Raw genomic sequence first — 15448 nt, forward strand, 5'->3', positions numbered from 1 at the left:
TACACTTATTAATTGCAAGCTTTTGAGGGCAACTGGCCCTGCACCCTCCCTCTCTCAGGGCAAAAGCAGACAATAAATACTTTACTATAAATGCCTTCATGAAAAGTATTTTTACTCACTGCGTTATTATATTTAGGCATTGAAAAGAGAGATAATATGTGCAAGCCTATGATGTTTGGAGATGAACAGGAACAAGCCAATTTGCAATACCTTACTGCGGCGACAGACATATTTGTGCAATGGAAGCAATCAGGATGTTCTGGACTGACTGACCAAACCTTTTTGGCCTGCATCCAAATCATGACTGCAGTACCAAAGTTGGCAAGGTACTTGCACGAAAAGTTTAAGCTTCGGTACGTTTTACCGGGAAAATTCACCTCAGATCCCATAGAAGGACGTTTTGGATGGTACCGCCAAGCCAATGGAGGTAACTTTTTTATGTCAATAAAGCAGCTTGTTGAAGCGGAGAAGAAAATTCGGACATTGAGTGTTTTGCAACAGCACGGTTTGCTGGCAGCTTCAAGGCTGAATAATGATGAAGTCATGCCTTCACGGCATGCTAATGGTGGTAGAGGGAGAGGTACAGACGACCCCGGAGTAAAGTGGTTGACCGAACATTTGCTGATCGTTGCTATGCATGGACTGGAAGATTTGTCCCAAAATGATGCGAACGTAGCTTTTTATGTTAGTGGCTACATTGCACGCAGCATTACGCGCCGACGGAAATGTGAATGCTGCAAAGATCTTCTGATCAAGAGCGAGGATGTCCCTCCATTTCCTGATTGTGAGTCAGAAGACCACACCAAATTATTCGATATGGCAGACCGAGGGGGGTTGTCAGTGCCTTCTGAATTCTGTTTTGCAGTAACCACGCTAGCTGTACAATGTTATACTGCTATCATATCGGATGAAGGTGCCAAATCCAAAATGATGTCAGTTTCTAATCAGCGCTCTGCATATATAGCAGCAGTGAAAAATGTTGCACACGAGTCTGTCCATTATTGTGCTATGCTGCGCCAGAACTGCGTAGGAGGACATTGTAATTTTGACCTTATTTTGGAGATAGTTTTTAACTGTTTTGCCAAAAACGAACTCAAACGGCTCAACGCACCAAAACATGAAACACCAGCAATGATGGCTAGAAAGATTCGAAAAGTTACGAGTGCCAGCTCCAACAAAACTGCTGCTTAAACCTCTAGGTTTTGGTATTCAATTTGTTATTATGTGTTTTTAATATTCTAAGAAGTGTTTTTTCACCCTTGACTTTTGAATTATTGTTTTTGTAATAGTTTTTTGGGAGCTGGTATACAAGTCCCCCCCCCCCTTCGTAACTTATGACAAAGAGGAATTGACCAAAACATGTGGATTGAAGTGTGTGAATAGTAAAACAAAGGTAAAGTAGTTTCACCCTATATGTTTGGTCGAGTCCTGTCTTTGTCATGAGTTACCAAGGGGGAGGGGGGGGGACTTGTATACCAGCTCCGCTTTTTGGTGTAAAAAATTGTAATCAACCAATATTGCTTCCAGTCATATGTAATGCCAATACTAGTGTTTCTAGAACGTTTGAAACAGAAACTGAAATAGCCTAAGTTCTGTATCAGATACTGTATATGCTTACAAACAGCTGCAGCATTGTTTCGCGTTAGCCCTACTGTTGTTACGCGGGCAAACCGAGTTTCGCATCCCGGTTTGTTTAGGAATCCCTGTTTTGGCCAAATGAATTTTCGCCACAGTTCGAGTGCTAACTTCAAATACGTCGCCGTCGGGTGCCAACTGTTGGACACCATTAGACTGACACAAAAAACTTCTTAATGCAGTTTACAGTAATCAAAAATGAAAAGTGTTACAAAGTCACCTTCACAACAGATACAGGATCGCTGGGATCATGGTGGCGGAGATCCAAGTGATGAGCTGCGCCCCACATCTTGATAGCAACCACGGAGTCAGACACATCATTCAACACACCTCCAACATGCCACGGATCAAGCTCACCGTTCCTGGAGATCGAGAGCCAACTTCTTTATAATTTGTTTACCGCTTTGTAACAATAACTTCTAACAATACTCACGAAAAAACGATGTTACTTGTAGATTTGAAGTTGTCTCCCCCAAAATTTAGCTCAATCCAGTCAGGCCTTGGAATTACGCCATATGAGTTTTTACAATCTAAACAATACAACAACATAACATAGTTTCATCTACTGAAAAACAACCATGCAATGAATTTAAACTAAAACATTCTGCGTCATTTTGATTCGTAACAAATACTTCAAAAGAATTTGTGTGCTACCTTTCACGAAATCATCGTAGACCCACTGGTGTGGTGGGAACATGTCGCCTTTCCCGTTGGCACAAAATGGCATTACCATCTCAGTACACGTTTGATAGTTCCACAAGCTGAAGAAGTGTCACAACAAGTGCATAATTTTTTCTGCAAGAGCAGTGATAAAACAAAAGAGAAAAAATCTTACAAACTAGAAAGCATCTTTAATGGCTTCTTTAACCTATTAGATCTCCACTTGAAGCAATACGTTTTTTGGCGATCTGGGACTATTCAGAGATATCCCAATTCGTAACACAAGGTTTTTCGAAGACGACCGATTCGGTGATTTCCAAAAATCCAGCGACGTTTATTTAGAGAATTTATTGAGATCATTTAAGTAGGTTTTTGTGTTTTTCTTCTCATACCCATGCAAACGAAACAGTTTATATTGTAATTGTTTCACAGTAAGGTAGATGTAAATTAGCTGATACCTTGCAGGTATATCTAGCAACGATTATTTTATAGGTTAGGTGGGTAATCAAACCAATATTTGTTGACGTTAGTCAGTAGTGGTGGATCATGCTGGCAACGTCGAGAAGAGGGCTGATTTCATACATCTGGCGAAAAGAAATAGTTGGCCTACAGGTTAACTATTTTGTTAACAATATTGTTTTATGAAGTTTTAGTGTCTCTAATGTCTCATACATGTCTCTAATGAAAGTTACATCATGTTTCCTTTGTGGAACTTTGGCAGAGAAGAAGAAGGCAGTGTACTGCACAAGATTTTCAACTTTTACTCTACTCTAGTGACTTAAAACTATGCCTGTCTGGTAAGAGTTACAAGTTGGTGGAAAAACATCCATTTATTTTTGATTATGTACTGACGAGTGTGATAATCTTTTAAATAAGTTTTGTCATAATCCCCATGGACATGGATGTTGCACTTTGTGTGCATACTATGCATATCGTAAGTGCAGCAAGTGCAAAACATACCATACATGTTCGTTTTGCACATGCTGCACCCTACCTTGGGTTGCTTCTAGTGCTAGAAAGTGATGTAAGGTAGGCCATAAAATCGTACATCTTGTGGTAGTTTACAAGAAACGCTACTTGCTGTTGCACAGTGCCTCTGAATGTTCAGCAAGTAAAGTCATTTTCAAAGGATCCGTGACCGTGTTTAGGATACCAAAGTTTCTCAGTGGATTTAACAAGGGCAAGTGATACTAAAAAAAAATAAGCTTCCACATACCTCACGAAAATGGACGTTTTTCAAAATGGCCGCCACCGCCACCTTAGAAAACTGATAAAGTTCTATTTCATGATGTGGATGGCCAAAAATGACAATTTAGGTGTCAATTCCCACTAATTTTGGTGTCAGAAACACTACATGAAAATGACTCTACTGAGAGTTCTTGTTTTCTAAAATCAAGATGCGGATTTTCCTGTTTTAAAGCTTGCAGTGAATCCTCCATGCATTTGTGCTACTGTTGCTAGTACTCGCATGGCGGTTGAGAGGATAACTAAGGTGACAAGGCGTGATACCAATGAGATCATGAGGCCCAAGTTTAAAACGCTTATAAACAAATGCACCATATATGTTAAAAACTCGACTCCTTTTCTTAAACAATTTAAATTGCTTCACGCTAGATTGATGTTGAGCGCACGAAGTTTGCTTTTAGCTGGTCGCTCTGTCTTTTTGCTTTCGTTTACTGTGAAGGTAAGAGCTGTATTATTTGGTGTGCAAACTGCTACATCTATTTTTTCATTCTAGACCCAGGGTCGACAACCTTTTCTAACAATGGATCAAAACCAAATTTTACATGGTTTTGGCAGGGCGTAGCCTACTAATACCAGTTTTGATAGATTCAGTCATGACTTCGAGGCATTGAAATAAGCCTTCATAATATCGGCTCCAATAGTAGTACCCTTGATAGGAATCAGCCGAACAAATTCTTCAACACCAAAACCTTTGTTTCCCACACGCACAAATACTGCCATATGAGCTGTATATTTAGGGCTAAATAAACCCTAAATACCTAGGGGTGGTCCTGGACAGGTCGCTCACTTACCGTCAACATTTGGAGTCACTACGCAAAAAGATCTCAACACGCACAGCTTTGCTAAGGCGTCTGGCCGGCTCAGGCTGGGGAGCCGGAGTCGATACCCTGCGCATTGCCACCATCGCGCTAGTTCACGCTCCAGCAGAATACTGTGCACCTGTCTGGAGCCGCAGTGCCCACTGCCATCAAATCGACACTGCCATAAATGACGCCTTGCGTATCGTGACAGGATGCCTGCGACCTACACCATCGGAAAATCTCCCTGTCCTTGCAGGCATCCAACCAGCTGAGCTTCGTCGCGAAGAAGCTATCCTGTCTCTTTCTCGTCGCGCTACGAACCCCAACCACTTGCTCTACTCAAGTCTCTATGAGTCTGTGAACGAGAAACCTCAGCGACTGAAATCGAGACACCCATTTGTACGTGCCGCACAACTCCTGATGAAAACTGCTGAAGACCAATCCATCAGTGCGGCTACCTGGGCGGACCACCAATGGAGCTCGGAGTGGAAGAAGAACTCCTCAAGACTCCAAAGTTTCATCTCCGACACCAGCAACCACCCAACCGGAATGCATTTGCCAAGGAAGGCCTGGGTGCGGCTCAACCGCCTGCGTACTGGCGTCGGACTATTCCGCTCGAACATGCACAAATGGGGGATGGCTCCATCCGCGATTTGTGAGTGTGGCAAGGAGGAACAAACCGTAGACCACACCATTTGTAATTGTGCCATCTACCATGCGCCAAATGGTGTGCGTGGTCTGCGTGAACTGGATGACAAATCAATTGAATGGCTGCTCGACACCTGCCCAAACATCTAGACCGCGCCGCCGCCACTGCCCAAGGGTGGTAAAAGGCAGAGCCCCTCGACCCTTGGAGTGGCGAAGAAGGTTCAAACGAAGAAGAAGAAGAAGCTGTATATGTCTTGTCTGTGCTTTCATCTATTACAATTAAGAACAAAAGATCTTCGAGAATCTTTTTTGCTACATTTTACATTCTCAGATATCTCTTCTATTAGTCGAGTTACGGTTCTCGCTGAAAGATTGATATCTGAAAAATATTTTTTGTTTCTCTGGAAATGTGATTTCAATAACATCCATCAACAAACTTTTGTAAATTTGTCATGAGGAAATTATTTCTGGTTGTTTGTCGTATCCAGGCTTACACCCGGTGGTTGAAGGTTTAGATTAAGTGGAGGGGAAGGCAAGGAAGCCGATCTTCGTGTCCACCTTCGTCCTTCAGACATGCCTTTAAGTGTCCTGCCAAAGACACAGCTACATGCTTTTGAACGGTGTCAAACCGGTGCCCTTTTGATTACATTTTTAGGGCTCTCATCACTCGGCTTTGCAGCCGACATGTTATTTCTGGTTTTTTGCTATTAATTGTGCTACCTTGGAGCTAGCAAAGTTATTATTTTCTGGCTTATTAGTTTTCCTTTCAGTTGGAACACAAAACTTTGTTTTTTTAAGCTATTTTTGAGTACCGTATATTAAATTTGTTTGACCCATTAACTCAGAAAACTTGTTTTGTGGGATAATGGCGTTTTGTGTTGAATTCCTTGCTAACAGAAATAGAAACATTCTAAATCAAAATCGGGGGACTGCCAATAGGATTACTAAAAAAGTACTTGTTTTCTCATTCAATTATTATATAGCACTAGCTGGGCCATATGATACTATAATTTGTAAAGGGGCTGCGAGCAGAATGATTTTCCTTGGTGGCCGGATCCAGCTCCCAGCCGTACCAGTAGGTTACCAACCCGTTTCTAGACTGACAATGACAAAGGCCTTTGTACTTGTACTTCCTACTAAATGACTCCCATCGCACAAAATGAATTACAATAAATACACTAAAAAATAAAAACTGTTCCTGTTGTGGAACAATGGTGGGAAAAAAAGTAGGGTTTGTAGATCATCAGGATGTGAAGCTACAGCCACTTTTGGCTTGCTCACAACACTTAGGTAATGTTGTTTTTCTGATTTACAAAATAATGTACTTTTATGTAGGGATGTGCCGATTACAGAATTTTTTCCGATGCCGATTCCGATTCTTAAATATTTGCCGATTCCGATGCCGATTCTTTGGTTAAATGATTAAAGCTGCTTTTAGTTGGCGCTCTACAAGTGGTTGCGATTTTGTTACAAGTTGCTGCCTTTGAAATGTCTAAAAGCGTTCACTTACAGCGTGATTTTTTACGGTAGTTCTTCGCTTCTTGCGCGCTACAAAGTGGTGATAGACACGCGTTTTATTTGTTGCGAAAATCAGTGAAAAGAAAAAATCGCCAGTGCAAATTAAACGTAGCTTAATGCAGTGTGCAAAATATTATCTTGTGTGGTTTGCAGTATTTTTCTCGCAGAATTCAAGATGGTGCCAGAAACAAGAAAATAAAAAGACTAGAGTGTAAAAGAAAATGAACGCAGCGGTATTGAATATACAAAAACCTTTCAAAAAGTAACACACTAGCCTTGCATTCAAAGTGCATCAATAGGTGAAAAAAGAAAAACATCTTGTGAAGAAATTAGTATTGTTTTCGAACGCAGAGTTGCAGCCAATCTTGTTGCTTAGCAAACACGTGAAGATTACAGGGTAGCCGGTTTGATTACGTTTGCGCAATCACACGATTGTTTGTTGAACGCATTAAGCGTAATAGGCCTATACTTGGAATTTACTTCTCTCTGCTTAGTAAATTAACATTAAGCAACTTTCAGTGACTACGAATTTTACAACGATTAAACAATAATTACAAAGAACATTTCCGCTTTTTAATATTCAAAATTAAAGGCACGTAAATTAAAATGCAATAACATCAACTTTTCTCCAGTTGCTGGAGTAAGTCTGTTCCGTTGAGGCGTAAAAATATTGCCACCTGTGCTAAAAATTCGTTCGCTTTCGATCGACGATGGTGGTGACGAAAGCAATTTATTTGCAATTTTGCTCAGCTCAGGAAACATAGTATTGTTTGCTTTCCACCACATCATTTCTCTTCTTGCTGCGCTAAAAATGTCTGCATTAAGGTATATGCGGTGTTATGCGGTATATTCTATAGATTAAAGAAAACTCCCTAATTTTGCCGAATGCCGACTAGAGCTGGGACAGCATTTGGCTGTAACATAGTCCGTTTCATGGGTTGAACAAACAATCGAGTGATTATTGCGCAAACAAGGTAATCTTTTTTCACGTGCTTACTAAGTGACAAGATTAATTCACTGCAATTCAGCGTCTGAAAAGATATAACTTGCAACTTCACACGTTGTTTTCCATTGACGCCCTTTGTTTTTTTTCTAAAAGCGTTTTGAATCTTTCAGACAGTTGTTCTCCTTTTCTTTGCAGTTTATACTCCCTCGCTTTTTCTCTTCTTGCTTTTAGCGCCTCGCATACTGCAAGCTAATAACTATTACGTAAAAATCCATTTCTCCTTTAACTTCTAACCGTTGTGTAATCATTCAACTTTTATATTTTATCTGGTCTGATTTTCTCTTTGAACGTTTTTCGTCATTTCAAAGAAAGAAAGCATTTTGATCTGGTGCCGACTAAACAAGAGTTTACAAAATGGCAGACAATCGTCATAATTTAGACTACCGCTCTCCGAATGCTCGTTGACGCTGATGCGGTTGTTCAAAGAAGCCGTTCTTTGATCGGTATTTCCACGCGCTCGCGCTACTTTTGATTAGGAAACTTTGATAAAGAATCGGAAAGAATCGGCAATTTTTTCCGATGCCGATTCCGATTCTCCAAAAATTGCCGATACCTGCCGATGGGTTATATAAGAGGAGCGAAGTTGGTTTTAACCCCTTCCAACTGATAATTTTTTAAAAGAATATTTTTCCATTATTTTGTTGTTTTGTCTAACTTTGGACCACTCAATTATTGCAATAGAAACTCTAAATTTGTGCTTCGTTTTTATTTTCAATAAGTAAGGCCTATTTTTAAATTTGGGACATTTTTGTCCCATTTGGCTTCACGTGTACTTTTCATTCCGACTAAAAAATCACAATCCCAATACTAGATGAGCTCATTTATAATCGAGCAAGTTTGATAAACGTTTCCGATTGTTTTTTTCTTTTACATTGATATGTTTGTTTTCTGTGATTATCATAGTTAAATTTCAGGAGTGGACAAGATGACGGGGGTTGTTTTTTCTTAAAAATATAAAAAAGTACATCAATCAATAACGACCACACTTACAATAAAGCACCTCAGTAGGCTACGTCATCGTAAGAAGAAAAGTGTGGGATAAATAAGTTCTTGAGCATGTGATTACTGTCAAACATTGTCATACAATGTCATACATCCTTTAAAACAGCCTTTTCTGCTGGTCTGGCAAAGATTCGTTCGTTACAACGAACAGATGTCCGTGAGTCAACTTTCCGTTTTGTGCAAAGCTTGCACGTCCACGTTTAATACTAGGCTCAAGAGAAACTTGATGGGAAGTGGATTCCGTCTGAAGTGAGAGCATTCTAGACGAACTTGCTGACACACTTCTAGCTCACTTCCTGCTGGAGAAGTTCTCCATCAGTGTCATTGCCACAGTCGTTTACAACCAGGAAAATCAGTATCCATTAGTTTTTTGTAAATGATAAATGCATTTACAAATCCAATGTCAAGAAGATCAAAGAAAACACGCAAGTAGGACTTTTTTGGATATCTGCGGTCGAGTTCATAGGTGACTTTGATCTGATCCATTAGACCTATCCCTTTCATCCCTTCATTGTTAGATTGTATTATGACGAGGCATCATAGGGTAACCTTTCCTTTTTCACCTTTCACTCACCGTTTTTTTTCCAATTGTTGGCATGCATGAATCTATAATTGACAAGACTGAAACTGCTTTTTTTTTCACGCCATTTGACCAAATCAATTCCATTAAAATAGCGATGATCGATCTCTCCACGTTTCATCGATTTGTCAGTGCGAAGGTCTTTAGGCATCCCTTTTTTGGTACGCCGAACAGTTCCACATCCAAAAACATATTCTTCTTTCAACTTTGAAATTAACGAAAGCGATGTAAAGAAGTTATCAAAAAATAATCGAACATTGGTGCCAATTAATGACCTGGATAGTTGAAGTATCTCATTATCTCCTAATCTACCTTCTACGTTTTCTTTTCGGCCAGTGTACATGTCAAACAGGTATCCTGTTTCAGAATCATATCGGCACCACATCTTAAATCCCCTTTTGATTGGCTTCATGGGCATGTATTGCTCATAGAATGCTGGCCTTTGAATTTTATCATGTGCTTGTCAATTGCTTGCTTAGATGTTGGCTCCATGTCACATTGAAATGCCTCGTTAAAATGAAACATGAGTGGTCTAACTTTCCAAGCTCTATCTACTATGTCATGATCTTTTTCATTGTCAGCAAAGTGCAGGGCAGTTCGGATTTCAAAGAATCTGTCAGGGGACATAACGTCAGAAACAACTTTTATTCCTAGTCCAGGATCTTGGCTCCAGTAATCTCGCAGAGATGGAACAATGTGATATCCCATGAATGATGTAATGCGAATATAATAATCATTTGCTATCTCCGCTTGTACTGCTTCCATGCTGGCTCAAGGCAGATTGGAAGAGGGTGATATGTCACCAGATGTCTAGTAATGCCAATAAATGCTTTCGAATTATCAATACCAAAAGACACACCTTTTCGCTGCATATACAATTTTGAATTTGAAAAATTACTTTTTCTAAGTAACTTCAAGATTTGTAGCGCCAAGAAATACGTCAAGAGGTGTTGGCTTAAGCTCTTACTTGAGATTTACTTTTTCCTCCAAATTACAGTCTGGAATCGAAACTGGAAGTGATATTTTTTCCAGTTGAATATACTAGGCCTATTCAAGAAAGTTGGAATTTCAGTTGATATGCTTGCTCAAGCATCATCTATTATAGTGACTACAATGCTCCTAGTCATTTACGGTCTCCTCCTACAAGAACATCAGATCTTCCTCATCAATAAGGTCATCTCCAGATGCATCAGAGTCACTAGCAGCTAATAGTTGAATAACTTCACTGGAAGTAACAAGAAACTTTCGCGATCTAACTTGTTTGTTAGCCATCTGGCAAACATAATTCCAAGTAAAAAGTATTCGTGAAACCGAATGGGACAAAAATATTCCATCTGTATAATTAGAAATTTTCATGATTGAAAAATACTTTTGTTTAAAAATTTGTTACAAAGTGATCAAATAATACTAGTACAACAAAATTGTCGACTTTTAAAAAAAAATCAAACTTTCAAAGCAAAATTACAGCTGCTTAATGTTTGTGAAAATTCTCTTTTAAAAAAAAAATCAAACTTTCAAAGCAAAATTACAGCTGCTTAATGTTTGTGAAAATTCTCTTAAACTTTCCAAACTTTGAATCCTTCCTGTCTAGACAAAAACCGCAAAAGCTTTTGTGCTTTAGTAGAGTTGCCAAATTATTAACAAACACTTTGCCAACAAATTGAAAAGGTTTCACTTTTTAAAATATGTAATATATGACAAAATGTGCTATGGGACAACAATGTCCTATCGATTCAAAGGGGTTAATGCGTGGCGCTTTACAGTAATTTAAAGTTTTTAGTTGAAAGCAAGTCAGGAACAAAGTTCAAAAAAATATCAAACTGGCAATTGATTCACCTAACGACTTTAAAAAAAAAATCAAACTTTCAAAGCAAAATTACAGCTGCTTAATGTTTGTGAAAATTATCTTTTAAAAAAAAATCAAATCAAACACTTGAACACTGAAACAATTGCATAAAAACATTTCAGGCAAATATAGGGCCCAAGTATCATGCTTATCTGCAATCGACTTTGTGGCGTTCAGTTTTGAAGGCTTGTGCATGGTGTCTAGGCCATCTATTTTTGTAGGCCACATTTCAATGTCACCCGCAGTAACTGACCTTCCAAGGAATGGACATGGACAAATTATTTGGCTTGAGAGGGAAGTGTTGGTAAGCAATAAGCATGTCCAAAAGTTTAAACCAGAAAACTTTGAATTTTTTTAAAGAATTACTGAATAAAATTACTGTTGTGAAACATAGTGCGTGATTTCATTTGTGCAGTTTCGTTCAGTGGAAAAACATTGCAAATCAATTATTTTACGAGACAGCTCAAAAACCTTAAAAAACACCTTTGCTATTTTAAAACAAACACATGAGCGGCCTTTTTCTTCCATATATACCTTTATTTTCGTAGGCCACGTTCAATACACGCAACTAGTAACTACCCAGCAGCTAAAAATAACACTCTTGAAACAAAAACATTACAGAGATTGGTAAGATAAAAAGAAGTCCGATTTAGCAGAAAAATGTTTTGATTGTACATGCTCTGGGATGATTGCTGACAATATTTGCTGTGTAACACAGAACTAATAAACTTTTTCAACTTAAAGGGCGGGGAAACCCAAATTCACTTTTTGCGAGTTTTTTGTTTCAGCGTGATGTCATTGTGTACAACATGCGTTTTAGCAAAAAAAAAATCCAAATTTTGTTGCCCTCGTTTCGCTAAGGCCGCTTTTGATTGATACCCTTTTGCGAGGTCTCGCGCGCATCAAGCTGTGATTCTGTTCGCTGTGACGTCACAAGGTTTATATAGTTGTGGCCAAAAGTTTAAGACCAGACTTGATTTATGACGATTTTTGCATTACTTCAAAATACTGCATCAGATATAAGATGATGCATAAATATGATGCAACTGAAACAATATATGATGCAGTATTTTGAAGTAATGCAAAAATCGTCATAAATCAAGTCTGGTCTTAAACTTTTGGCCACAACTATATGTACCTTGTGACGTCACAGCGAACAAAATCACAGCTTGATGCGCAACGAGACCTCGCAAACGGGTATCAAACAAAAGCGGCCTTAGCGAGACGAGGGCAACAAAGTTTGGATTTTTTTATTGCTAAAACTCATGTTGTACACAATGACATCACGCTGAAACAAAAAACTTGCAAAGTTAATTTGGGTTTCCCCGCCCTTTAAACCAGAATTGTAAACAATTGGTAGAATTGTATCAGTTGTATTTATACATTGCAGCCTATTGTTAGCACATGCACAGTCCCAGCAATACCAATTTCATTTGCAATAAACTTTTTTTAAAGTAAATTGATTAAGCGTATCAGTTGGATAGTCGTATCAAAAAGTTTGATAAACAGGTGATACGCTTAACCGATTTCATGTGTACTCCAACAAATAATTTCGGAAAAAATTACCAAACCCAAAATTTTTTCAAAAAATGAACAATGAAAATACCTTTCAGATATAGCTCCTGAAGATGTTATTAGGATATCGAAACAAGGAACAATTCCAGTGTAATTGTTGTAAAGATTCATTGCTCTATACATAGCGTTCAATAGCTTTGTTCCTCCCAATGGGGAGGATAGTTGCTCACAGGTGGCCTAAAAGTCAATCCAACTCAATCAAAAAGTGTATGTTTCCAGATACAAAGCTATTTCTAATCACGTAGCTTAAAAGTTAGCCAATGGTTTCTAGTCAAGCCTCAACCAGAATTTGGAAAAATTGTGCAAAATAATCTAAAATGGTTTTCATCTTTTGTTATACGGTGAGGGTGACCCATTTTAATTTTAGTTATCCAATGTAACCAATCTACCCTATTCCAAAAGTTGTCAATTAGACAACTAATGTAGAGAAAATGCACAGCACTTATGCGTGTACAAGAAAAAACAAGACTTATAAAATATAACTGTGACAGGCTACCATTCGATTGAGAAAAGTCTTATTTATTGAGTTCATTAATAAATACCTAAAACTTACATTAACAGGCCAGGCAGGCAGTGGGTTGAGAAAATTAGCAGGATGAGGATAATCCACCATGGCAAGATTGGACCAACAACCTTTAATCCAGTCTATCAATTCATCACTTGATTTTAGTAGATGGCAGGTGTGAAATATTTCCGACAGTTTTCTAAATTGCACATCAACTGTCAATTTCTAACACGTAAAGATATCGAGTCTAGTCACACTTTTAAATTGAGTTGAATCTTACACAAATTTCACTCATTTTGAATAAAGTATTTATTTATACTTCATAAACATCTGAGTGGTTGAAAAAGACGTTGAAAAAGCCAAGAAGCTCCGCACCATATATCTTTCAAACAAGTTTTGTAATCCCATTTGACCACTTTAGATTGGTACAGCCAGTAGTGAATGAAATGGAACACAGATTTTGGGATGGAAGATGTCAAGGAATGGAAGGTTTGGATGATAAAATGGAAGACATTCTCTCATTATTCCATCCCAATTCCATCATGAGCTTATTAACACCGTATCATGATATACAAAAGTTGAGTAATTGAGTAATAGTTTCCTTTTGATTACTATTGTCCTCATAGGCGCCGGGTTTTGAAAATTGCCGGGGGGCAAACTTTCTAGCCGACTGATTGCTTACATTCAAAATGCTGATGTTTGTTTGTCAGCATTGATGTTTTTTTGCGTCTATCTGCCATTGTAGATCGCCAAGCTTTATAATGTAGGCTCAGGCCTCGAAACTCACGGCGGACATGTCCGCCGTCACAGCATGTGATGTCCTCGGGAAGTACCATTTAGATCGGTCATATTTGTCCGCTGAGAAATAACACAGGAACTAGCGATACAAATCGTCATTGCATAGCATGAACAATTGTTGCAATAATATATTTTCCAGCGCATTCTAGCGCGCATCTAGAAAATGTGAATACTGTATCCCTTAGCTTCCATTCAAGGAGGAAAACTTTCGATTTTTACGTTGCTTCAACGATTGATGACATTGAATCAGCGTAACAAAGGTGAATTCTTTGCTAAGAATCGATAGGAGTACAGGTACTTCTACACTAATCACGCGCAATTTAGTTCAAGTTTTACGTCACAATGTCTGGCTTTGATCTCCGAGTAATAATGATACGGCAAGGTTGGTTACTAAATTAGATTATACGAGTAGGCTATTACAGCAAGATGCAACAAAATTTGTTAAGTTTTGGTATTACAGTAAGAAAGAAATAACCTAAAGAAAATTCACTTTCGCTCACATGACACGCAAAAATAAACTTAAAGAAAAAAGCCTGTGAAACTTTGCACAGCAGAAAATAGTAGCGTTGGTGTAGAAATTTTCTGACTCCTGCCCAGAGTATTGTGATGCAATAAGCCACACGACCTCGTTCGGGGGAAGTTAATCAGTTATGTGACGTATTGACCAGCTACACGGCGCTTTGACTCTTCAAGCGCAAGTCGTTGGTCTGATGAAAGCCTTTCAGAGTGACTTTACAGATTTTTTAAAAAGCCTTCTAAAACCGTAGTTATAGTTCTGAAATAGTGATAAATTATTATCAAGATAAAGTGATTAAGCATGACGATCGACGACTAAAACTGGTGTGTCCGCCGTGAGACTTTATTTGTCCGCCGAGATAGCTGCTCAGACCGGACACGTTTGTCCGCCGTCAATAAAAACGAATTTTGAGGCCTGTAGGCTACTTCGAATTCTATGCTAGTCACTTTGAACTTTAGCTCTTAATACGCGTAGATACTAAACTGAGCAAACTGCACCTCGTTATTGACACTCGCAAGAAAAAACAAAGCAGAAGAAATCAAGAAAAACGTTTTTCAATCATTGTTACAATGCTTCAACGGCACCATGCTGGCGTTTATCAGCTACCGTACTTCTGTTTCTTTTGTTATCTTTGGAGCAGCGCTCTTGTTGCAACAAGTAGATCTTTTAAATGAGATCGATCCGCAATGAAGGTCAAACTAACGCAAATTTGAACTTACAATCATTTGCTTTAGGATTTTTTAAAAAATAATTTGCGGGGGGCAGCCACCCCAAGCTAAATTCACGGGGGGGCGCCGCCCCTCCGGAGTCGGCGCCTATGATTGTCCTGAAGGTTGTTTATAAACGAGAATTCGACAACATTCACACTTCATGAGTAACATGGTTTCACTTCAGTTAAAAGTTAATCGCTCTTGAATAACTCTAATTGTGCGAACAGCGAACACTTAAACAATTAAGCAAACAATCTTAAAAATAATAATATAGGCATGTGGTAGCATGCTGAGTGCTTTGAAAATCAAAGCACTAAATGTTGTAACATAATTCAAAAACGTTCATTTCAGCATAGCTTCATGTAGCGATGCACATTGCACAGGGCTGCAATTTTTGCCTTTT

The 15448-nt window shown here is 38.7% G+C and overlaps 1 protein-coding gene across 7 annotated transcripts in view; it reads right to left on the minus strand.

Annotated features, from left to right (window-relative positions):
* Positions 1–15448, minus strand: part of LOC145770992 (lysosomal Pro-X carboxypeptidase-like) — an 82454-nt gene that overhangs the window by 11132 nt on the left and 55874 nt on the right. For all 7 annotated transcript variants that reach the window (XR_014289182.1, XM_082582736.1, XM_082582745.1 and 4 more), the window contains 5 exons: positions 13069–13219; positions 12547–12692; positions 2290–2396; positions 2069–2165; positions 1856–1997 (listed from right to left, as the gene is read on the minus strand). Coding sequence is in view for 6 of the 7 variants with exons in the window: in XM_082582736.1 (XP_082438862.1) it covers positions 1856–1997; positions 2069–2165; positions 2290–2396; positions 12547–12692; positions 13069–13219 (643 nt within the window). In the remaining variant the exon portion in view is untranslated. The remainder of the gene's footprint in view (positions 1–1855; positions 1998–2068; positions 2166–2289; positions 2397–12546; positions 12693–13068; positions 13220–15448) is intronic.

The sequence above is a fragment of the Aplidium turbinatum genome, chromosome 1 (genome assembly GCF_918807975.1).
Source record: "Aplidium turbinatum chromosome 1, kaAplTurb1.1, whole genome shotgun sequence".
In the NCBI taxonomy this organism is placed as follows: domain Eukaryota; kingdom Metazoa; phylum Chordata; class Ascidiacea; order Aplousobranchia; family Polyclinidae; genus Aplidium; species Aplidium turbinatum.